Source organism: Ambystoma mexicanum, chromosome 5q (assembly GCF_040938575.1).
Source record: "Ambystoma mexicanum isolate Mex_15411 chromosome 5q, UKY_AmexF1_1, whole genome shotgun sequence".
Taxonomy (NCBI): Eukaryota; Metazoa; Chordata; class Amphibia; order Caudata; family Ambystomatidae; genus Ambystoma; species Ambystoma mexicanum.
The window spans coordinates 1,262,017,080-1,262,043,846 of record NC_090933.1 but is presented as its reverse complement, the minus strand read 5'-3'; the positions used below and the strand labels follow the sequence as shown (position 1 = coordinate 1,262,043,846).

The 26,767-nt window shown below is 49.0% G+C and overlaps 1 protein-coding gene across 2 annotated transcripts in view; it reads right to left on the bottom strand.

Moving 5' to 3' along the window:
* Positions 1–3,445: 3,445 nt before the first annotated feature.
* Positions 3,446–26,767, bottom strand: part of LRRC24 (leucine rich repeat containing 24) — a 148,467-nt gene continuing 125,145 nt past the window's right edge. For both annotated transcript variants that reach the window (XM_069621774.1, XM_069621775.1), the window contains exon 5: positions 3,446–6,999. In XM_069621774.1, coding sequence (XP_069477875.1) covers positions 5,987–6,999 — 1,013 coding nt within the window. In that variant the 3' untranslated portion in view covers positions 3,446–5,986. The remainder of the gene's footprint in view (positions 7,000–26,767) is intronic.

Here is a 26,767-nt window from a genome sequence, read left to right as displayed (position 1 = left end):
GGAACAGCCACCATAAATGCATTTGTGCACCTGGGAACACCAACCATAAATGCATTTGTGCACCTGGGAACACCCACCATTAATGCATTTGTTCAACTAGGAACACCGACCATAAATGCATTTGTGCACCTGGGAACACGGACCATAAATGCATTTGTTCAACTAGGAACACCGACCATAAATGTATTTGTGCACCTGGGAACACCCACCATAAATGCATTTGTGCACCTGGGAACACCCACCATAAATGCATTTGTGCACCTGGGAACACCCACCAAGCCTACTGGTACACCTGGGAACACTGACCATAAATGCATTTGTGCACCTGGGAACACTGACCATAAATATATTTGTGCACCTGGGAACACCCACCATAAATGCATTTGTTCAACTAGGAACACCGACCATAAATGCATTTGTGCACCTGGGAACACGGACCATAAATGCATTTGTTCAACTAGGAACACCGACCATAAATGTATTTGTGCACCTGGGAACACCCACCATAAATGCATTTGTGCACCTGCAAACACTGACCATAAATGTATTTGTGTCCCTGGGAACACCCACCATAAATGCATTTGTGCACCTGGGAACACCAACCATAAATGCATTTGTGCACCTGGGAACACCGACCATTAATGCATTTGTTCAACTAGGAACACCGACCATAAATGCATTTGTACACCTGGGAGTTCCTACCATATATGCATTTGTTCATCTGAGAACACTGACCATAAATGCATTTGTGCACCTGGGAACACCCACCATAAATGCATTTGTGCACCTGGGAACACCGACCATAAGTGCATTTGTGCACCTGGGAACACCGACCATAGATGCATTGGTGCACCTGGGAACACCGACCATAGATGCATTGGTGCACCTGGGAACACCGACCATAAATGCATTTGTGCACCTGGGAACACCCACCATAGATGCATTTGTGCACCTGGGAACACCCACCATAGATGCATTGGTGCACCTGGGAACACCGACCATAGATGCATTGGTGCACCTGGGAACACCGACCATAGATGCATTGGTGCACCTGGGAACACTGACCATAAATGCATTTGTGCACCTGGGAACACCCACCATAAATGCATTTGTTCAACTAGGAACACCGACCATAAATGCATTTGTGCACCTGGGAACACTGACCATAAATGTATTTGTGTACCTAGGAACAGCCACCATAAATGCATTTGTGCACCTGGGAACACCAACCATAAATGCATTTGTGCACCTGGGAACACCCACCATTAATGCATTTGTTCAACTAGGAACACCGACCATAAATGCATTTGTGCACCTGGGAACACCCACCATAAATGCATTTGTTCAACTAGGAACACCGACCATAAATGCATTTGTGCACCTGGGAACACGGACCATAAATGCATTTGTTCAACTAGGAACACCGACCATAAATGTATTTGTGCACCTGGGAACACCCACCATAAATGCATTTGTGCACCTGGGAACACTGACCATAAATGTATTTGTGTACCTGGGAACACCCACCAAGCCTACTGGTACACCTGGGAACACTGACCATAAATGCATTTGTGCACCTGGGAACACTGACCATAAATGTATTTGTGCACCTGGGAACACCCACCATAAATGCATTTGTTCAACTAGGAACACCGACCATAAATGCATTTGTGCACCTGGGAACACGGACCATAAATGCATATGTTCAACTAGGAACACCGACCATAAATGTATTTGTGCACCTGGGAACACCCACCATAAATGCATTTGTGCACCTGGGAACACCAACCATAAATGCATTTGTGCACCTGGGAACACCGACCATTAATGCATTTGTGCACCTGGGAACACCAACCATAAATGCATTTGTGCACCTGGGAACACCGACCATAAATGCATTTGTGCACCTGGGAACACCCACCATAGATGCATTTGTGCACCTGGGAACAACCACCATAGATGCATTTGTGCACCTGGAAATCCTTAGAAAAAATGAAGTGATGGAAGCTTATATTTACAAAGGAATTTGTTTATTTCAAAAAGTGAATATACAGTGAGCGAATACACAGCACTGTTTGCACCCGTGCAATTCATAATTTAATACGCCACCGCATGAATGGGTCTGCATGTAAGAGACAGAATAGGTACAAACACAGTCAAAATATGCCCCACTTTGCTGACCCCACCGAGATCAATCCGATCTTTGGGGGGATGCACCTCTTAATGTCGCAAAATATATACATATGAAAATAATATTGTTTTGGCAGAGCAACAGGTGCTTAAAAGAAAAACATTGATGTGTGCAAAGCAGCCAATACAAAAGTTCAAAACAAATAATGGTCACAGCCGCCATTTTGAATCTTTCTTTAGGTAAGCTCAATACGGGTGGTTCTTAACTGAGCCAGTACAGTTGCACCGCCAGTCAATATTGTATGGTCGTATTTATAGGTTTCCGATTGTTACTCAAGAAGTGCTGGGTATTTTGCCATGATATGGCCATAAATGTCAGTATTGTTAGGCGGTAAGCTGCAATTAATAATACAACGTGTTGGCCATGAAACTCAATTCTTTGTGTAGTTTTAGGACTGGCAAAATGAAATCTGCTTTAACATCAGTGTGTATAAAACTTTCTGTAGCATCCCGCAGAGTGGGACACGCCTACCGCACAAAAACAGAGAAGTGCATAGACATTTTGGAATGACTGCCTTAACCGATCAGACGAAAGAGACTTGACTTTTCCAGATCAAGGGTACCGTACAGCTCAGAGAAGCGGGAGGGGTGCAGCGCGGTGGGAGGCGGTCACAGTTCGGAGAAGGTCCATCGCTGCGAGCACGCTGCTCGATTCGCTTTGCATAGTGATTTGTACAATGTGCATCGACCACAAACACAAGACTTTGTGGCCATCACAGCCCTCAGCTGGGCTCCACTACCCAAGCAGATGCTTGGCAGAGACTGCAAAGGTGGTTTAAACTAGCAGGGATTACTAGATCTCCACAGATTCCAAATTATTTGAGCTAGAGATTCCATAACTTCGAAACCAAGTTTAGATTGCAATATTTCCCCAAATGTTGCAGTTACATACAGTCCCTCTTATTAAAATTCTCTTTGCTTTTCAAATAACGTCAGATTGCATGGTTGAGCTCTGCCCACCACAAGCCATAATATAATAATATTATTATTAAGCCATATCAATGTTCTAAGAGCATAGGAAGCTTAATGCTAGGGTTTTCATTCAAGGAAGAATCAAAAAAGGCAAGACATCTCTTGGTTAAATGAAGGCGAGGAACGAGAGTGTGTAGGAGTCCAAAAACAGAGTCCATATGACGAAAAAGGAGGTAATTCATGGCAATGGGACACAGTTATAAACATTTATGTCAACAACAAAAAAACAAAACAATAAGCAATGTAGCTAAGGCTTTAACCGAACATCAGAGTGTGCAAAATAACACAAACAAAATCACGTACGTACAGTCCAATGGACAAAGATCTGTGTTGTATATGTAATGTTCTATTCTGTTCGTTTTGTTTTTACACACTCCGATGTTAATTTAAAGCCTTGGTTACATTGCTTGTTGTACGTTTTGTTTTTAGTTCTCATCCAAGCCTTACGGAGGCCCGGCCAGTACTGATCAGTGCTATGCATACACCCCCTCTTTGACATTGACAGCGATCATCTTCCCACTTCCTGCTGGCGTCCGTTTTCCTGTTGGTCTTCAAAAACTGGAGTTGTGTGCTTTAGATGGTCTTTGCTTCACCTTTTCTCTAATGTTCTGCAGTTTTTAGTGAGTATATGGGGTGGTAGGGGTCGTGGTTAGAGGTGGAAATCAATGAAAATGCACGGGGTTTTAAGTGCTAGCACAGCTAATCACCATTCCTCAACACCTGAAAAGAAGGGCAGGAACTGCCCAGTTGGAGGTGTTATTACTGTTTAGAATGGATCATACCATCCTTCTCAAGAATCCAGAGGCCCCCTTACTTTTGAGATGGACAGGACGAATCCACTGGACTCACTGAAACTTACAGCACAGGATTTTCCGTTTATACATAAACCGCAACTAAAAGTCTACTCCGCGTCGTGTCCTTGGATTACTATTGAGTTACTTTTGCCCCACTTTTCTAAAGATCAATTTTCTTTGTATGATGTCATATTTCCATGAGTTTGAAGCTCGAAAGCCTATCTCCCCCTAACTATCCCAAAACCAAAGCAACCTTAATTATTTGATATGACTTGATATGCAGCACCATAGGTCAGAGTGTCCTCAACCTCTGACGACTGCACTTTGGTGTGCAAGAAGGAAAGGATTACCCAACTTCAGTAACTGGTAAAGAAAGGGGGCAGTGGTTGCTCCAAGGCGTCGTAGATGACCAAGTGTGGTGGCATCTGGCCCAGCAGGGTGGCTACCATTGAGATCCCCAGCTCTTCACTGCAAGGAACCAGTCACCCGAGGTCTTCTGAAAACAAAATGAGAAATAAATGGTGTCTTTGCAAAAAAGCAGCTTGCATGATAAACTCCTGTTTGAGAACTAGGAATTGGATTACGATAGGACCTGGAATAAATATTCCCGTTACCGTAAGCACAAAGTCACGGAGCGTACTTCGCTCCATGTTTTGCTGGCTGAGGTCATGTGTCCATTAGTTAACAGGAGGCACTCATTTGCTGAAGAGACACCTCAGCCATGTGGAAAAATAGATCACTTTCTTGTAGATCATTAATACTCTTCCACCGTCCGGACGGATCGAATTTCTAGGAAATGGTGGACAACACGTGCCGCGAGCTATGACGAACCAAAGAGTCCATTGCCTGTAAAAGCAAGGTCACTTACTCGCCAAGATAAACATTAAAGCTTTGGCTTTTCCCAACGCTTCTTCACTCTTGCCCTTGTGTCTTTAGCCCAGTATTCAGGTATCCAAGCCCAAACTTCCATCATCGCAAACTAGCCACGCCATCCTTTCGTGCCCTCTTCTCCCAGCAGTTTCCCCCCACATGGAACCTCTCTTCCAGCTCCCCTTCCACCACTGCTCTATACACACCATTTACTGTGCCCTCTTTGTTCCAGCCCATTTCCGTTTCGCCCAGCCATTCTTCCTCTGTACCCCTTAGACCACCCTGTGTTGATCGGTTCCTTCTCTTCTTCCCACCTGTCCGCGTTCCATCTTCACCGCATCTAGCCTAGATTCCACATCTCCCAGAGGTTAATTGAGCCTGCATATTACTTCTCATGGCCTTACATCATGCCAGCCCAGCCCCATTGTTCTTTCATGCTGCGCGTCTCCCTACTTGCTCCTGCCTCGCCCCAAACTCATTGAATCCTCAGTCTTTATTTTCTTGTCTGTGACAGACTCCCACGAGTTGTACCTGCATGTTCCAGCTACTTCACATGTGTTGCCCACTCATGAGTCTCTGTAAGAACACTACTTAAAGGCTTCACACCTCAGTTGCACTAGCCCCTAAACTCTGCAGATCTCACAGTAGGCCCCCCTAGGAGAGGGCTCGATTTTTCACTTCATTATGTGGAGGGGGAAAAAAATAGTGATATGTGGGTGACTGAGAAACACACATGTCATATCAGAGATTTAGCTACCAGTGTGCAACAATTTTGTTGGTTTGACAAAAACAAATGAAGCCCCTCCTCGCCTTCCTCCAAAACCTGTCCAGTGAATCATGAAGGCAGTGGCGACAATTTGTCCCAAGTGCAGTGGAGTTTCTTCACTGTACCATCAGCCTCAATTTTCCAATGCACCATTTCAGTCCTGTATTGTGCATATGTGAGTTCCTTCGGTTCTTTAATCAGGCTGCTTGTGTGGCCATGGACTGTGAAGCTTTGAATAGGTGGTCATAAGGCCTCCAAGTTTCAGAAGGATTTCTACTAGTTTACAGAGCCTGAAGGCGACAGATACAAGGTCAATTTCACCGCAATACAGGGGTGTCCTTTTCATATTGGCCTTCCCATAGTCCCAGGCTTCCTTTGATATCGCCACACTCAATCAACAGTGGATCTCATAGGCTATCTGGTGCTGAAACAGAAGTCCCTGATTTACAAAAATGTCATTGTCCTCACGTACAACCTGACCCTCAGCCGTCAGTGTCTGGGTGGCTTGGTCCTGCGGCTGGTCGATCAGCTGGGGCAGTGCTGGGTAAATCCCTTGCACTTGAGAATCTTTGTAGGTGGCAAAGAGGGGCTTGTTTCGGTCTATCACAAACATCTCATGGCCCCGTTCGTCCCTGTACTCTTCCAGTTGGGCAAACGTGGTGGGCCCGTCCGAATAGTCATTGACGTAGAGGATGTTCTCCTCCTGCTCGGCCTTTTTCCTCTTGTGGTGCTTGCTGTAGATCATCATAATGAGCAGAAGTGCTGTGAGGGCCAGCAGAGATATTCCAATGGCAATCGCGGTCTGTGTGCCCATGCTCAAGGCGTTGAAATCCATGCTCTCCATATCGTATAATGGTTCCTGGCTGATGTCGAGCGAAGGATACGAGCGGGACTGCTGGTTCGAGAGATTGACCATGAGGTGAAAGAGGACTTTTGCGGTTCCCCCTGGGTTTGAGGCCTCACATTCATATTTCCCAGCATGGGCCACAGTGATATTGTTGAGGAACAGCATCCCACTTCCTGTGTCCGAGTCGTACTGTTCCCCAATGCTCCTCTCGCTCAGCTCGAAGGTTCCGCCACCATAAGGTCTCATACTAACCTTGGGTGGGCCTATTCTGGAATGAACAACTTTCCTCCAGGTGACCAAGGGTTGTGGGTACCCAGAAGCATGGCAGGAAACACGCAGAGCATCTCCGAGACGCGCTGTCATTTCAAGGGGTTCCACCTGCACCACGGGCGGGATGCAGATCAAGCTGTTGCCAGAGACATCGACGAGGCTCTGGTGGGAGAGGCGCGGTGGCTCAGAGCATATAAGTTTCCGGTCCAAGGAACTAAGGAGCCGCTGACCTTCCTCCTTCATCCAGGCCCTGAGCCAATGCAAAGCACAGTCGCATCGCCAGGGATTGTCTAGAAAGAAAACACCAAAGGATTATTAAACAAGATTTAAGGTTATGTTAACACAGTTCATAATCAACCAGGGAATACAGATGGTCTTTAACAAAGATCAAACAATTATTAGTAAATATATACATACAAAATATTTGTTCAAATTTAAAAGCAAATACATCAAGTATCAAACAGACTCCCTGTGTTGAATGCTTTGCTAATGTACACTAGGTTCTAGAATTCTCTGATTTTTGAAAATAGTGTTGGGTTATGAGAGACTAATATGACACTGAACTTCGCTCAATTCTCATTCAACTCCAACATAGAGACAGAGAAAAGAAAGATGGCGGATATTAGCAAGAGTGCTCTAGCAATAATCGAAAGATGGGTTTCAGGGATACTGAATGGGGCCTCTTTAAAGAAGAGGTCAGACATTTGGTACGAGTTAGGAATCTGTATGGAAGTGGATTTACAAAGTGTGAATCTCCGTATTCATGCATTATTAGAAAATGTACTAGGCCAAGTGTGTTAGTTCTTTGAATGCTATATTCCGTTACATAGTATTTATCTCATCCTCTGATCTTTTTCTTGATCATTCTGAACGGCCCCTTCTCCCTTTGCTATGTAACCAAAAAAGTAATGGGTGTAAGGTGTTTGTCAGGTTCCGGACCTGGTCACGTGTTTCTTCGTTCTTTTCCTCGCAAGAATAAACTACAGCAGAGCGTGGAACAACACTCTTGCCATACCCGATTCCATAGGATTCATGTATATGGGTTGCCATGGCGACTTTGGCATCCGTTGCGTTCCCCCCGCTACGGGGGACGTGAAGAGCACGTTTCCTTGGTAACCTACTTAAAGACTTGCGGGTTGCCTGCTCTTTGCTTCTGATTTTTTAATCAGCCGCGACTACGTCTTGTACTTGGTATTCTCCTTGTCCTTTGCCATGTCCTTTGCCATTGCCTTTGCCTTGCCTCCTATACCTTTTCCTTGGTATTCCATGTGCACCAAACCCGGAACGCTTACTTACCAGTCTCTGCCTGCCGCTTGGAATCTGCTTGTCTACAAGTGTACCGAACACGGAACGCTCACTTACAAATCTTTGCCTGCCGCTTGGAATCTGCTTGTCTACACGTGTACCGAACCCGGAACGCTCACTTACAAGTCTTTGCCTGCCGCTTGGAATCTGCTTGCCTCCGCGTGCACTGAACTTGGAACTCTTATTTACCATCTCTGTCCATCGGATTGCTGGCATATTTACCTCTTCAAGGAATAACCCATCTTGCTTCTGAAAACCTACCAATTACACCCAAGTGTACGAATAGCGCGGAACTTGAGACTGCCATCCTGCACTAGTCGTTAGGCGTCCTTGTGCTGGCGGGATAGGGTTTGGACTAGAGACTGCCTCCTTCCGTGTAGGCGTCCTTGTGTCGTCGGTTCAGGTACTAGTACACTGGGTGTTAATTCGGTACGCCATCTACATCAGGACCAGTGGTAAGCCTTCAATTTCATCTGTCAACTACTGCCCTTTTTACTGCCTTTTTATTATTTTTCATTAGTAAACATCACTCTCTCTCTTGTGCTTTTTCTTAGTCCACATCTTGGCCCAGCCTTGTTACATTCTTCGACGAGAACATCCTGGTATACTCCCTAGTCTGTCAGTTCTTAATCTACTGCTCTCCATTATCCTGTATCTTGGTTATTAACTCTATGATCTAATTTGTTTCTCATGTTTTCCTGCAGCGCCTGGTCATTCGTGTGGTGTTCCTTATCTTGGGTGTTCAGAGGGTTGTATTTGTAGAATGAATTCTACGGCTACACTATGGGTCCAACTCTGGTTCCATCTCTACGGATTCTGAGAAACCTTACATAATCAGAAGCCCTAAAAATGGACGCCAATGAGACCTTGGCTGCATTAATGCAAATAGTGGCCGAATTGCGTACTGACATGCAGACGGCTCATACTACCACGCAGGCACGCATTGATGGGCTCCAGGCATTGTTGCTGGCTACTGAGCAGCCCCCTCCCCAGCTACCCGTTGCTGGTGCCGGGGTACCTGCACGTCAAGTGGCACCGGCTGCCTCGGTCTATATGTCCACACCACATCCATTAGCTCCCCCTGAACGGTTTCATGGAGATCCTAGGGTTTATAGGACATTCTTCAATCAGTGTCGTTTACACTTTCTATGTCACCCTAATGCTTTTCCTGATTCCACCACTAAGACAGCTTTTGTTCTTTCCCATCTAGCCGTTACGGCTGCAGCATGGGCTAACCCATTATTGGAAGCTGGTAGCCCACTGTTATTTGATTGTGATTCTTTGTTAGAGGCTATGAGTCAGGTTTTTGACACACGTTATAAGACCCAGGCCACCGAGTTAGAATTATTAAGCTTACAACAAGGCGATACACCCCTCCTTTCCTATGTCACTAGGTTTAATCAGCTTATAGTTGAAACTGGTTGGCCCGAAGACAAGAAAGCCTCATTGTTCTATAAGGGCCTTTCGGACACGCTTAAAAATACCCTGGCAACAGTCCTGGTAGTTCCAACTGCCTTCCATGAGTTACTAGATTTGGTTCTCCAAGGCGATGCTCACAGAGCAGAAAGAAAAGGGGAGAAAAGACCCCAAATTCCGGTTCTAGTTTCCCTGATTCCCACGGTCTCTGGTGCTCTAGGAGGGCCATTAAATGCTCAGGAGAGAGAACAGAGACGCACGGAAAACCTATGTTTTTATTGTGGTTCTAGCGAGCATCTGTTAAAGGCCTGTCCAAAAAAACCTAAGAAGTCGGGAAACGTGAAAACTCGGTAGTGGAAGGGGTCCAGCTGCTGAGTTCTGTATCTATGGACTCCACTATGCTTATGCCTGTTACGTTCTCAGCCTTTTTTAAACATCTGAAGGGCTCATGCTGGTCCGGGGATCCTGTGGTTGATTCAGGAGCCACGGGTAACTACATAGATCGTATGTATGCCCAAGAAAACAAGGTGTGTCTTGTGGATAAAGATCATCCTGAGCTAGGCAATGCTGTAGACAGTAGTACCTTGTCGTCTGGTTTAGTCACCCAACAGACGGTACCTCTTATCATGACTTCGGACTCAGTACATTCGGAAACTATTTCCTTCGATGTCATCTCAGCCCCCCAATTCAAAATTATTTTGGGCATCCCATGGTTAAAATTGCATAACCCAACCATTGACTGGGTTAAGGGGGAAATTGAGCTTTCAACTTAATACTGCACACAGCATTGTTTCTTGTCACCAACTATCTGTGAGAATCCTTGCCAGTCCCTCTTGGGAGTTGCTCCCATTGTGGGCGCTGTTTCCCTGTTATCATTACCCCAGGAGTATTCAGTGTATAAAGATGTGTTCGACCCCAAAGGTGCTGAAGTGCTTCCACCACATAGACCCTATGACTGTCCCATCGATATTATACCAGGGGCTAAGATACCAAATGGTAGAATCTATTCTTTGACCCAGAAAGAGGACGGAATCCTGAAACAATACATAGAGAAGTCTCTAAGCACAGGGTTTATTCGGCCCTCGCGGTCTCCTGCAGCTTCGCCCATGGTTTTGTACCTAAAAAAGAAGGAGACCTCCGCCCCTGTATTGATTATAGGTAACTCAATGCTGTCACCATAAGAAACCAATATCTGATCCCTCTGATCTCAGTCCTCCTTGATCAGTTAGGTGCCTCCAAAGTTTTTACCAAGCTCGATTTAAAGTGGGCCTATAATCTAGTCCGAATGAGGGCTGGTGATGAGTGGAAGACCGCGTTTAAGACCAAGTATGGTCTATTTGAATATTGTGTTATGCCTTTCGGTCTTTGTAATGCTCCTGCCACTTTCCAACACTTTATCAATGATGGATTCAAAGATATGTTGGACAGATTCGTAGTGGTGTATCTGGATGACATTCTGATATATTCATCTGATTATGATTCTCATGTGTCCCATGTTTCATCCGTTCTACAATGACTTAGAGAAAGTCAATTGTATGCCAAGTTAGAAAAGTGCAGTTTTCATGTCTCTTTGGTTGAGTTTCTGGGCTACGATATAACTGACTGTGGTATCAAAATGAGCAATACCAAGGTTAAAGCTATTCTAGAATGGCCAGTCCCTGCTACCTTGCAACAACTTCAGTACTTCCTTGGTTTTGCAAATATTTACCAACGCTTTATCAAATCCTTTTCTTCTATGGCCTCACCATTGACTACTCTTAACAGTTCCAAGAATGCTTTTGTCTGGAATGATGCAGCTCAAGTAGCTTTCGATCGACTTAAGTCAGCTTTCACTACCACCCCTGTACTGCTACTCCCTAACCCTGCTTTTCTATTTATAGTTGAGGCCGATGCATCTGATGTGGCTGTTGCGGCCATCCTTTCACAGGAATGTCAGGATTCGGGGAAACTACACCCAGTTGCTTTTCATTCTAGGAAATTAACCTCGTATGAAGCCAATTACAACATTACTGAAAAAGAGCTGCAAGCAGTCAGGGATGCCTTTTTAGTCTGGCGGCATCATCTTTTGGGTACATCAGTACCGGTACAGGTTTTTACAGATCATCGTAATCTCCTTGCCGAGTTTTTCTCCATGTACAATTTTGAAATAACCTATAGACCTGGTTCCAAACATTCTAAAGCTGATGCACTGTCACGTATACATGGTGTTCCAACAAGGTAACACGAAGGTGAATATCTCCTGTCCTCCCAACAAGTTGTTTGTGCGTGTGTGGTACAAACCTCCTTAGGCACTTCTCTCTTGATTTGGGTTCGTAATAATCCAGCAGTCATTCATTAATTAGGGTTGACCGTTCGCAATGGCTTACCTTATCATATGGGTTTCATATATCTTCCTGACCATGAGGCACAGAAAACCGCGCTCCGGTGGGGCCATGATTCCAGGTTTTCTGCGCATCCGGGAATACGGAAAACACTGGAGCTATTACCGCGCTGGTGTTGACGGTCATCAATGAAGGAAGATGTCATGGAGTATCTAAAATCCTGTGCGGTTTGTGCCCAGTGCAAAAACATACCCTCCAAACCCATAGGTTTATTACATCCTTTGCCTGTTCCGAATCATCCTTGGGAGATGTTGTCCATGGACTTCATCGTTGAGCTACCTGATGATCAAGGTTATGACTCTATATGGGAGGTGATTTACACATTCTCCAAAATGGCTTTGTTTATCCCTTGTAAAGGTCTTCCTAGTGCGCCTGTATTAGCTGACATGTTCCTCAAGCAGGTGTATCATTTTTTTGGTTTACCGCAAGTCATTATATCCGATCGCGGTACACAGTTCACTTCTAAGTTCTGGAAAGGTCTCACTACTTCTCTTGGCATTGAGGATCGGGTTTCTACTGCCTATCATCCACAGATGGACGGTCAGACAGAACGTTTGAACGCCACTCTTGAACAATACTTACGTTGACTTATTCTACAGCATCAGGATACATGGTTGTCTGTCTTGGTCATGGCAGAATTCGCGTACAACAATTCTTTGCACACTTCTACTGGTACTACACCTTTCTTTGCTATGTATGGTCAACATCCTCGTACTCTTCCTTTGGAACCCACAGTCTCATCTAACAGTCCGGCTGCTGTGGCTTGTGTTCGTGATCTGACCAAGGTCTGGAATTCTATTTCTGCACATCTGCAGGCAGCCAAAAATCAACAAAAGAAATATGCAGATCTACACAGGTCTCCGGCCCCTTATTATAAGGTGGGGTCGAAAGTATGGTTGGCCACAAGGAATCTACGTCTTCCAGGCCACCGGTCTCTTCTTCCTTGATTTGTGGGTCCATATCCGATCAACGCTCTTGTAAATCCCGTTACGGTATGATTGGCCTTACCTGTTTTCCACGTCTCGTTGTCAAAACCCTTTCATCCAGGTGCTAGATTGCATGATCGTCCTCCTCCTGTTACGGTTCAAGATTAAGAGGAATACGAGGTTCAGCGCATCTTAGGTACTAAAGTATCCCGGGGTACGTCTTTATTTCGTGGATTGGAAGGGTTATGGTCCTGCAGATAGGATCTGGGAGCCAGTTGGGAACATCCATGCCCCTTTACTAATTTCTTGTTTCTGGTCTGCGCGGGGGGCATCTTTGAGGAGGGGAACTGTTAGGTTGCAACCTGGTCACGTGTTTCTTCATTCTTTTCCTTGCAAGAATAAACTACAGCAGAGCGTGGAACAACACTCTCGCCATACCCGATTCCATAGGATTCATGGATATGGGTTGCCATGGAGACTTTGGCGTCATGGCAACCTATGGAATGCCATGACGCCAAATCATGGTGTCATGGCATGATTTGGCGCAAAGGCAAAAGCCTTTGCCCTTGCCTTTGCTCCTATACCTTTTCCTTGGTATTCCATGTGCACCGAACCCAGAACGCTTACTTACCAGTCTCTGCCTGCCGCTTGGAATCTGCTTGTCTACACGTGTATCGAATCCGGAATGCTCACTTACAAGTATCTGCCTTCCGCTTGGAATCTGCTTGTCTACATGTGTACCAAACCCGGAACGCTCACTTACAAGTCTCTGCCTGCCGCTTGGAATCTGCTTGTCTACATGTGTATTGAATCCAGAAAGCTCACTTACAAGTATCTGCCTTCCGCTTGGAATCTGCTTGTCTACACGTGTACTGAACCCGGAACGCTCACTTACAAATCTTTGCCCGCCGCTTGGAATCTGCTTGTCTACACGTGTACCAAACCCGGAACGCTCACTTACGAGTCTTTGCCTGCCGCTTGGAATCTGCTTGCCTCCGCGTGCACTGATCTTGGAACTCTTACTTACCATCTCTGTCCATCGGATTGCTGGCATACTTAACTCTTCAAGGAACAACTCATCTTGGTTCTGAAAACCTACCAATTATACCCAAGTGTACGAATAGTGCAGAACTTGAGACTGCCTTCCTGCGCTAGTCGTTAAGCATCCTCGTGCCGGCAGGATAGGGTTTGGGCTAGAGACTGCCTACTTCCGCTTAGGTGTCCTCGTGTCGTCGGTTCAGGTACTAGTTCACTGGGTGTTAATTTGGTACGCCATCTACATCAGGACCAGTGGTAAGGCTTCAATTTCATCTGTCAACTACTGCCTCACTAACGCACCCTGCTAAAGCCCATTCCTCAAGGGTCACCCTATGCTAACTAACTGAGCACCCCCAGATTCAGCAGGAAGAAATCAGGGGTTAGTAGCTTCCTGGGTTATCATTGCCAAAGATTGGAACTCTCTACCCTTGTCCCGGAGATCGCAGCAATCCATTGGACTTTCAGGAAACAACTTAAAAACTCGACTTATTTCAACTACTAGATGAATGCCATGAACTGTCCTGTCTCAATGCTTTATCTTCGATATGCCCGTCTGTAACCAGTGCCTTGATGCCTTTGGGCTTAGTGCGCTTAACAAATGGAAGTATAGGGATGGGAGCAACATTAGCTACCTACGTCATTTGGTTATGGGCCAATTGGAAGATAAGGTCATATGAAGTGGAGCTACTGACAGCCTTCCTCATTACAAAGGAGCCCAAAAAGCACCCAATCTAATGGCAGTACTCTGAGGAGAAAATAACAAATTTGATCCAGGGTTCTGCAACCTGCGGCTCTACAGATGTTTTGGACTAGGACTCCCATGACCCCGGACCATTGACTATGATGGCTAGGACTGATGGGAGATATAGTCCAAAATATCTGGAGAGCCAAAGGTTGCATGCCCCTGCTATAGTTCCTTGTGATATGCCAATTGTATTTTAAAAATGGAATCAGTCAATAGAATTTGATTTTACAATAAGCAGGAAAATCACATCTTCAAATTCAATCTTGTAAGCTAGCAGAGCACATTGTGTCTTCTGATGAACTAGGACTGCAACTCGCTTCTCCTAGAACTCAACACCACCCTCGCAAACACCAACCACTATGCCCAGGTGAAACATCGCACTCGCAAGTCTCAACCTAGAGCACCTTGGTACACTCAAGAACTCAACCAACGAACAATCAGAAAACAATAAAAGAATTGGTGAAATTCCTGCAGCAAATCCAACCTCGCCATGCTCAAGGAACTCTATGCTACACGCAAGCAACTGATCAACACTGCCAAGGCCAACTACTACCAAAATACCATAGTCATGGTCAACAATGAAAGCAGAGTCCTCTTCAAAGTCATTGAGCGCTGCATCAACCCTCAGCCCGACCCCCCCATAGCACACTCCATTGTAATAATCTTCTGCCATCAACTCTTTCTTCATCAACAAGATCAACATGATCCACCAACACATTGACATCAACGCCACACCCGACAGCACACTACACATCCCATCTCGCAAAGCCGCAACTACCTGGACAACTTTCCAGACACTAACTATGGAAGACCTCACTGCCACCTAAACATCCTATGCAGATGATATCCTCCCTAGCTCTTTATTCAAGATCCTTCCGACTGACGCACTCCTCTCTTAACTGACAATCATCAACATCTCCCCAACCCAAAGCACTTATCCCTCAACACCAGACAAATCCTCCTGCCTCTTAAGAAACCAACACTGGACGCTGACGAACTCAGCAAATACTGCCCCATTACCCATCTTCCGTTTCTAGGAAAGATCCTTGAGAAAGCAGTAGCCACACAACTCCAACACAACGCCAATACCCTCCTTCAGTCCTACCAATCTGGCTTCAGACCCAGATGCAGCACAGAAATGACCACCATCAAGGCGATCAACCATGCCCTTAAAATTCCTCGATGATTCCTGTTCTTGCCTCCTAGTTCTCCTTGACCTCTTAGCAGCATTTGACACAGTAGACCACCATACACTCACCGACAATCTACATTGCTGCATGGGGATCAGCGATATGGTCCTCAGCTGGTTCAAATCCTACCTTGCGAACCATCAACAGTTCATACAAATGGATTCTTCCAGATCACCAACTCTACCCATCACCTGTGGAGTCCCACAAGGATCCAGTCTGTCCCCTGTGATCTTCAATCTTTACATGGAACCCTTGTCTGTCCACACAACATCCACATTCACCAATACACACATGACACGCAGATCTAGCTCAAGATATATTTATCAAAGACATCCACCGGTTCAGTGCTTACCTAAAGCTCAACCCCTGCAAGACTGAATTCCTACTGCTGACCAACAACAATGAACACCCTGACATCCAGACTTGGCTCTCTGCTACGAACCTTAAGGGATTCACACCCCAGCTGACCCCCTGTGCCAAGTCCCTTGGGTTCAACATCGAGACATCTCACGTTCAAACAGCACACAGCAAGGAAGTCACAAACGGCCTGGTACCAACTTTTACACCTGTGGAAAATCAAGCCCTTCATCCCAGAAAACAAACTTCAGATCTGCTGTCCAAGCTGTGGTCCTCTCCCACCTGCATGGTGGCAATGCCCTTTTTAAAGACTTTCCGGAGACTACCCTGGCTCCTCTGAAATGTGTCCTGCATGCTGCAGCGAGACTCCTTAAAGGACTCTGCAAATTCGACCACATCACCCCAACCTAATCGAGCTGCTCTGGCTCCCATTGCAAGCCTGTATCATCTTCAAATCCTGCTGCATCATCTACAAGGCTGTCACCCTAAAGTCCCCATGCTACCTCACTGATCTCTGGAGGCCTGCGATCCACCTGTATAAGCAAGTGTGCAGACTTGAATTATGACAGTGCAGGAAGGAAATAACCAGAAGACAGAACCTCTGTCTACTCTATGATCTAAGACTCTGGAACCTCCTCCTGGCCAACACCAGACTTGCCCTATCACTTCTAGGGTTTAGGATAATATTAAGGTTCTTCTTGGGACCTGGTGATTAGGCAGGTGTGCTATAGACAAGGAATGGACCATTTGGTTCTCCAAAGACAGAGGATACCCTAGAGCCCATCCGGTTCATTATATGTGCTCAGAGTTCTCATAACTATAAAACAGCGCAGAAAAAGGTTTGTCTTGTGAGAATCAATGCAGCCTTGAAAATGGGCACGAATGCAGCAGTTACATAATGCACATGTAATATTAATGACGCAAAACCTATTTCAAAAGGCAAAACCGCACTTAACCTGGTTCTTTTACCCTTATTAATGGTTACATTGTTACTACACCCTCAAACACCAAGATTCGAGTCCTGTAACACATCAAATAAACATAAAAGCAACCCTATAGACTGCAACACTAACAGGGTAATTCATAGAATTTCGCAGAAAAGTGTCGCAAGCGGCTGGCGCAGAGTGTCCGCGTGCGATTGACTGCGCCAGGCACGTGCGATAAAACCGATTTCCGCGCACAGCGTATTCATGGATTTCATGCTCCCAAACCAGCCGTGGCGCAGAGTATCGCAGCGACCCTGCAGCAGCGCCAGTAACGCCCCCAAGAACGCCCTCGCGCAAGGAAAAGCCAGCAAAATCGCTAAATCATCGCAAAGGGCTGCGCTAACCCTGGACCAGTTTACAGGGCAGCCAAACAAGGAACGCAAAGCGGGTAACGTGCATATCAGGGGTACACGTGAAGTCATACACGCGATTAGCCAGGGTACGTGTATTACAGGGGTACGCGGGAAGTTTAACACGCGATTAGCCAGGGTACGTGTATTACAGGGGTACGCGGGAAGTTTAACACGCGATTAGCCAGGGTAAGTGTATTACAGGGGTACGCGGGAAGTTTAACACGCGATTAGCCAGGGTAAGTGTATTACAGGGGTACGCGGGAAGTTCAACACGCGATTAGCCAGGGTACGTGTATTACAGGGGTACGCGGGAAGTTTAACACGCGATTGGCCAGGGTACGTGTATTACAGGGGTACACGTGAAGTCATACACGCGATTAGCCAGGGTACGTGTATTACAGGGGTACGCGGGAAGTTCAACACGCGATTGGCCAGGGTACGTGTATTACAGGGGTACACGTGAAGTCATACACGCGATTAGCCAGGGTACGTGTATTACAGGGGTACACGTGAAGTCATACACGCGATTGTCCAGGGTACGTGTATCACAGGGGTACGCGGGAAGTTTAACACGCGATTAGCCAGGGTAAGTGTATTACAGGGGTACACGTGAAGTCATACACGCGATTAGCCAGGGTACGAGTATTACAGGGGTACGCGGGAAGTTTAACACGCGATTGGCCAGGGTACGTGTATTACAGGGGTACGCGGGAAGTTTAACACGCGATTAGCCAGGGTAAGTGTATTACAGGGGTACACGTGAAGTCATACACGCGATTAGCCAGGGTACGAGTATTACAGGGGTACGCGGGAAGTTTAACACGCGATTGGCCAGGGTACGTGTATTACAGGGGTACGCGGGAAGTTTAACATGCGATTAGCCAGGGTAAGTGTATTACAGGGGTACGCGGGAAGTTTAACACGCGATTAGCCAGGGTAAGTGTATTACAGGGGTACGCGGGAAGTTCAACACGCGATTAGCCAGGGTAAGTGTATTACAGGGGTACGCGGGAAGTTCAACACGCGATTGGCCAGGGTACGTGTATTACAGGGGTACACGTGAAGTCATACACGCGATTAGCCAGGGTACGTGTATTACAGGGGTACACGTGAAGTCATACACGCGATTGGCCAGGGTACGTGTATTACAGGGGTACGCGGGAAGTTTAACACGCGATTAGCCAGGGTAAGTGTATTACAGGGGTACACGTGAAGTCATACACGCGATTAGCCAGGGTACGAGTATTACAGGGGTACGCGGGAAGTTTAACACGCGATTGGCCAGGGTACGTGTATTACAGGGGTACGCGGGAAGTTTAACACGCGATTAGCCAGGGTAAGTGTATTACAGGGGTACGCGGGAAGTTTAACACGCGATTAGCCAGGGTACGTGTATTACAGGGGTACGCGGGAAGTTTAACACGCGATTGGCTAGGGTACGTGTATTACAGGGGTACGCGGGAAGTTTAACACGCGATTGGCCAGGGTACGTGTATTACAGGGGTACGCGTGAAGTTATACACGCGATTAGCCAGGGTACGTGTATTACAGGGGTGCGTGGGAATCATCACACGCGATTAGGCTGGGTGGGTCCTCACAGGTGTTCCCTGTACACCCTCCACGGCCCCTGCAGGCAGCCTACAAAACAGGGGACTACCCTGCACACCTGCTCATGTCCCCCTGCACCCCCACCCCCCCAGCAGTGCAGGGGCAGCCTCCACCAGGCCCCCACTCATGTCTCCCACCACCCCCACCCTCCCGCCACCAGGGGCAGCCTCCACCAGGCCCCCACCCATGTCTCCCACCACCCCCACCCCCCGCCACCAGGGGCACTCTCCACCAAGCCCCCACCCATGTCTCCCACCACCCCCACCAGTGCAGGGGCACCCTCCACCAGGCCCCCACCCATGTCTCCCAACACCCCCACCCACCAGCACTGTGGGGCACGTGGCCAGCAGGCAGTCAGGCAGCAGCAGATGGCAGGTGGGAGCGTGCTCAGGGCTCTGGGGGGCAGTAATTTCGCCTCCTGGCCAGGAGCGTGGTCTCTCGTGTGTGAACGCGTGGACAGCCTGATAGGTAGTGAAATCCCACACGTCAGCAAAGGCCCTTAGCGCGTAAACCCGTCAACAGCATATGCGCGCCTATAGTCACCTGCACGTGCAGGAAATTGTTGCGTGACACGTCCCAGTGTCAAAGCGTGTGATTGGTGAAAATGGATGTACACGTAGAAGTGACAAAGCGTGTGATTGGTGAAAATGGATCTACACGCAGGAGTGACAAAGCGTGTGATTGGTGAACGTACACGCCGCGTAAGTGACGCTGTACGTGTGGGCCTGTATATAAGGTACATGTAGAACACCATTTCCTTGTACGTGCTTTTCGTGGAGAGCGAGTGGGTGAAATCTGTACTTCTTGTCGTTTCACACGCGATTTACTTCACGGCGTTTCCAGTTCGTATTCCCTGTTACCTCTGACAGCTTTTTCTCTTTTTTCTCTTTTACTGGTTTACCTGGGCCTGTTCCCTCAAACAGTGTCCCCTTCTACTGTTGTCCTGTCTTCTCAGACAGCGTACACATCTTCTTTTGGCGGGGGTTTAGCCAGCCAAACGCGCTCATTCTTCACGCTCTTTTACCTGGCAGACGGTGAGTCACGCACGTATCCAACTTCTGTGCTTGCCCCGTGTGTTGCCTACCCCTTCAGAGGTCATTCTAGGCTGCGTGTGACACGCATACGTTCATTCTTGTGTTACTGGGTACCACAGCGTAGTGCAGGTTTTTCTTTCTGCACACGTGGTCTAGGAGGGGTTGCATGCACGTCATCTCCCTTTTTTGGGCCTCCTGTGCGTTGCGTGACCCGTCATCTTTCCCCAGGGGTTACAATCAGCCGTGCTAGAGCACTAGGGTACAATTACCATCTGGTACCCAACCCCTTTGACCCCCAATTGCCCAGGACAATTGTCTACAGCCACTCCCATACGCACATTAATATCAGTGCCATGGCTGGGAGGCGAGGATTCCGTAAGGGTGGCAAAGGTGGAAGAGCCACAAGTGGTGGCCGTGGTGGATGCGGTAGGGGACGTGGTCGTAACTTGCAGGGTGAGCCTGTCCCCCCATGTGTGGAGGACCAGTCAAGGGCACCCATCATCCCCCCCACTCCCCCCCCCCCCTCCCGTTGAGGCTGAAGTGGCTGACACCATCCATGCTCAGCCCTTGTTGGACCAGCCCATTGTGGCACCAGACCTGGCTGACTCCATGGCTGACTTCCAGGTCAGCAGGGCTACGACACGTGCGCTGGTGCACGTTGATGCCATCATGCCACGTGGATCTGGGGCAGCAAGGTCATCCGCTGCACCAAGGAGGCAGGGCGGAGTGGCTGCAGGGGCAGCTGCGGCTCCATCCACCCCAGCCCTCACACACCCAGCCAGGACAGTGTCGGTCCTAGTCCATGCTGCTGACATTCCCCCTGACACCATCACACTCGAGCCAATGCCTGCACCAACTCCCATGCTGAGTGTGCAATCCCACACTCCTGATACAGAGTCCACCAGGGCTCCTGCCCCTAGTGTCCAGAGCGGCGCAGGACACTCAGGATCACCACCACCTTCCAAGCGGAAGAGGAAGAGTGCTCGTCCGGCACAGGCTGATGCCCCAGACACGGCTACACAGTCCGGCCCGTCCAGGAAGCCCAGCTTCACGGATGACGAACTGAATGCACTTGTCGAGTATGTGTCCGGACATGACAACGAGATGGTCATTGTTGCAGGATCCAAGACCACACCTGCACAACGCCAGGCACACTGGCAGACCGTTGCGGACATCGTAAGTGCCCTTGGAATCGTGAGGCGCACAGCCAATGATTGCTATAAGCGCTGGAATGACCTAAAGCGCAGGGCAAAGAGTAAGCTGGCCTCAAGTCATGCCGCAACTCTAGTGACTGGAGGTGGGTCTCCAGTAGTAGACATGGAACTCACTCCACATGAGTCAGTCGCTGGGACCTACGTCACGGAGGAACAGATCCAAGGCGTGGGAGATCTGGCTGATTACGAGGCATTGTCCGGTGAGTGCACATGCATGTGTGTGTCATACATGTGCATGGTGTGTGTGTGAGGGCTTCTGTTTGGGTGCCAGGTGAGAGTGTGTGCGCCTCAGTCGTATGGGTCAGCCATGTGCTTCATGCAATACTTCCTGCGCAGCTGCATTTGGCCATAGCAGTATCCCTTCTGCCAACAGTAGACATCTAGCACAACTGCACGCCAGTTGCCCTTGAAGTGTCACCTTGACACAACAGATTTGCTTATTTTTCACTGTTCATTCAGTCAGTTTGTTTGCATTCCACCACTTTCACTAGGCATGTCGCTGTCCACTAGTCACATGTCTGACATGGGTATGGTAAAGGGGAGTGACTTTGTTACCTGGATATCATTTGTACACACATGTCCCTGTGCAATTTGACCATTACAGACTGGCAGCTCCAGGTGAAAAATCTGACCTGTTAGAATCAGAAAAGCTATTACATGCGGGAACTGGACTGAATGAATAGGTGCTGCCCTCCTCTCCATCTTCACTCAATAGCAATGGTACATGCCATCTGTGTGATGGCATGTGTGTTTCACCTGCCAATCACAGGCCAATGTGTGATGCCACTGCCAGGCAGCATGCAGAAAATTTGTTCATCTTCCATCTTGGTGTCATCAGTGTGTGCCGTTTGCCTGCACTTCATACGCAGTGAGGGTGCATGCATGGGAGGGTTTTAGTCATGTGGGACATGTCAATCAAGTACTGGTTCTCTTGCTTCTCAGCCCTCAATGTGTGCCATGGTGCTAATGCCTGTTTCCATTACTTTGTTTTCATGTCTTTGCAGGGGAAGACGCACCTGATACTGCTGGGGTTGTGGAGATGGTGCAGACCCAGGAGGTGTCCCAGGGCCGACCAACCACCAGTGAGGGACGTGGTGTGGTGGTGGGGGAGAACCCACAAGTGCTGCAGGTCGTGCTCTCAAGGGGGGTCTCTGGCTGCACCTCCCCCGAGCTGTACTCAGGTGTTGATTCGGATGAGACCTACGTGCCGTCGCTGGTGAGTGTTCCAGGGAGGGATTCTGTTCTGTCTCACCCACCTGCACCAGGGTCAGTACCCTCCATGGGGATGTCAGTGTTGGCAGCTACGCCTTCGGTGGTTACGGATGCAGGGTCACACTCCGCGACATCTGATCCTGTTCCTGGGCCAGCAGATCAGAGGGGGAATGCAGTCCTGCAGCCTCAGGCAGTGCCGGCACAGCAAGGCGCAGTTCGCCTTGCCCCAGACAGGTGTGGTGCCCGCCGACGTGGTGGCCGTACGCCACCTGGCAATACCGCATGGGAGCAATCCATTTACGGTATGGCTACCCAACAGGCTGCATCATCCGAGATGATGGCTCAGGCCATGGATAGGGTGGCCACTTCCATTGTCCCCCCAGAAAGGCTGATGGAGCGACTAGAGCAGGCAACTGACTCCATCTGCCAGTCACACAGGGAGGACATGTTGGGGTCCAACAGGGACAGGCGGGCGGCACTGGCGACTCTGCAGGAGGCCATCTCCATTGAGTCCCAGGGCCACAGGGAAGCCCTGAGGCAGGAGCTCCTACACCTCAGGACGACTCTTGTTGAGCTTGAGGCTTCAACACACCAAAGGACAGAACAGCAGCTGGAGCGTCTCACCCGTACGCTCTCAGCTGAGATGCAGGCAACGAGGGCGGAGGTCCGGGCATCCCGTGAGTTGTTGCATGGGGACCTCCGCACACTCATCCTCCAGAACCAGACCTACCACACCCGCATGCTTGCAGCCATGGAGGAGCAGACTAGGGCCTTGCGTGGGCTGCCTCCCATAGTGCAACCACCTCCGGATGCAGCTGCACAGGGTGATAATAGCGACAGCAGTGACACTCCCACAATAGGGTAGCCGTGTGGGCCATGAGCCCATGGAGGTGTTTTATTTTCCCTGGATCCACGCAGGTGGGTTCTGGTGTGCATCCTGTCCTCGGACCTCCTGGGTGGCCTCCCCAACCCCCCCGGGCCCATCAATGGCCATTTTTGATTGTTTCTTATTTTTATTTTGATTTCTTTTATTCCCAATTTTTTTGGGAGGATCTGTTGGCTCCGATCTGTTGGCTCCGATCTGTTGGCTCCGATCTGTTGGCTCCGATCTGTTGGCTCCGATCTGTTGGCTCCGATCTGTTGGCTTCCGTGGTTCCTGTGGGCATACGCTGCATTGTGGCTGGGCACATGCAGGCTTGTAATGTATTTGGTTCAGATGCTTGGGTTTGAGTCACACACACCCCTCCTGCTTCCCGTTTCCATGGGCTTGCAAAGGGTGTGCCCAAGTGACAGTGAATTACACAGTGACGTTGGACTCCCATGAGCTGTGTGGCCAGTCTGTAGTCAATACTGTGTATACATTCATAGTGCATATTGCTGTTGTGTTGTACACTGCATGTTGCATTGATGTGTAACTCTTCTTCTGTGTCTACCTCCCAATTTGCAGGTCCCTTCCTCAAGTCCACACAAGGACCTCAAGTCTGGCGATGGGGACCATGTTGGCAGCAGTGCACCTACAACTCTACATGGCGCCAACACTGCACAGTTGGTAGTGGTGGGAGTGCAGGCATTTCCAGGTGGTGAGACTACTAATATGTAACATTTTTGATGTCATGTTTATGGTACTACGTGCTCAAGTATGTTGTTGGTCCGGCATTGCTGTGAGCATTTCAGGTGTTGCAGGTTTCTAATAGTGCCACTGTACATAGTGAGAGTGATGTCATGTTGTGGGGATTACTTTGTTTACCTGCAATTAGCATGACATGGCACGGTGTGTCGTGTGGCAGTGCTGGGGTTGGGTTGGCTGACATGGCACTGTCCTCATGTTGCATTTTGCAAGTGGATATTCATTTTAGCTGCTTCAATGTGTAACTTCACAAAACTGCATTGGTGGTGTCTGTGTGGGTAGGGATGCACACATTGTGACACTTCCAGGTGAACAATCTCAGGCTGACATGGAATTCCCGGTTCATTCTCCACACATTCAGGATCAGTGTCAGGTTGAGTCATCATTGATTGTCAGATGGAATGTGCCAGGGCAGTGTGCACTCCACAGGGGTGTGATTTCTATGTGAAGTAATTAGCCACTAGCTGTGTACGGGCTGCCTCCCCCCGTGCCCTTTCCCCTCCCATGCGCAGCGGCTGTGCATGTGGTTGGGGATGTGGGGCCACCACCATGTCCACGGCCAGGCCCCGGCGTGTTGCAACGTTGTGCAGGACACATGCTGCCACTATGATCCTGCACACTACTGGGGGAGCGTATAACAGCTGCCCGCCAGAACGGTCAAGGGAGCGAAAGCGTGACTTCAGCACTCCGAATGTGCGCTCCACTATGCCCCTGGTTGTAATGTGGGCTGTGTTAAATCTTAACTGGGGTGGCGTGGTGGGGTTCCGAATTGGCGTCATCATGTGGGGGCTGAGAGGGTAGGCACTGTCCCCTGTGGAGGTGGGGATTGGTATCATTGGTGAGGTTGTGACCTTGCTCAGTATCCAACATGCATGCATGTGCAGTGGCATACATACTCACCAAGCAGCCATGTATCGCCATGCCGCCCAGCTTCTAGGTCCCGGCTTAGGGTGGACATTCGGTAAATGAAGCTGTCGTGGGTGGAGCCGGGATAGTTGGCATATACTGAGGTGATTATTCCCTTGGCATTACATGCTACCTGCACGTTGATGGAATGCCAGTGCTTGCGGTTCCTATAGATATGCTCAGATGCCCTGGGGGGACGTAGAGCCACATGGGTGCAGTCGATGGCACCTAGCACTTTGTGGAATCGTGCCACTGCGTAAAAATCCAGGGCGGCAGCATGCCTTTCTGCAGGTGTTCTGGGCAGGTATATGTGCCTGCGGACTGATGGGCGTGCAGTCATGATGTTCAAGACCTGGTGTAGGCAGCGTGACTGGGTGGCCTGTGACACCCCACCCACTATGGCACTTGTCCGCTGAAATGATCCAGTGGCTAAGAAGTGCAGTACATTGAGGACCTTCTCCAGGGGGCTGAGTGCTTGGGAGCACAGGGTGGGTGATGTGAGGTCATCCTCCCACTCACTCACCAGGTCCAGTATGATGTGTGGTGGAAACCTGTACCTCCCATACACCTGGTCATCAGGCATCCCGAAAAGGCTGGTTCTGGGTGTGAATATTCTGGCCCTGACTATCCTCCTCCTCCTCCTTTGGTAGCCCACTGCCACTGCTGCTAGGAACGGTATGTTCATCCTGGCGTCTGAGCTTGTTATTGTTAAAGTCCGCAATTTATGCTTAGCGCGTGTTCTAGGCGAGCGTGTGACCCGCGCACCCCTGGAATCCAGTTCCCAGTCCAATAGCGTGTGGAAATTCACACGCACCACGGGATACAGCGTGTGACCCGCGCACCCCTGGAAACCAGTTCCCAGTCCAATAGCGTGTGGAAATTCACACGCACCACGGGATACAGCGTGTGACCCGCGCACCCCTGGAAACCAGTTCCCAGTCCAATAGCGTGTGGAAATTCACACGCACCACGGGATACAGCGTGTGACCCGCGCACCCCTGGAAACCAGTTCCCAGTCCAATAGCGTGTGGAAATTCACACGCACCACGGGATACAGCGTGTGACCCGCGCACCCCTGGAAACCAGTTCCCAGTCCAATAGCGTGCGGAAATTCACACGCACCACGTGATACAGGTTCGCTGACGTACTTGCGTGTGTAAGTGGCCGCGCACCCATTAAATACACGTACATAGGCCAATCGCGTGTACGCGCACTTTTGTCCAATTACACGCGATGACACTCTGACGTGCAGTATCTCCACGTGTGCCCCGTCATCACGTGCTGAGTGGGGAACACCCGTGCGGGTCACGTCACAGACGCGCTTACGCGCTGAGGGACTCTGGTCCAATAGAATCGCGTATGCGTGCTGACGCGCTTACGCGCTAAGGGCCTTTCCTCGGATTTCACGCTGACGTGCAGGATTTTCACGTGCCAAATCACTCCGTATCAAGCTGGCCACGCGAAAACACACGGAAGCCCACGCTCCTGCCCAGAAGGCCGAGTTACTGCCCCCCAGTGCCCCGAGCAGCCTCCCACGTGCCATCTGCTGCTGCCTGCCTGCCTGCCTGCCTGCTGCCACCGTGCCCTGCCATTTGGTGCCTGCACATCAGCCATCTGCAGGGGTCCAGTTGCTGTGTCCACCCCTGCTGGAACAGAAGACTCCCGACTGGTATTACATCGCTCCACAGCCCAGCCCCAGGACCCAGTTGCCCACCCACACCTGCCTCTGGGGTTGCCATGTCGGGCACTTCAACATCTGG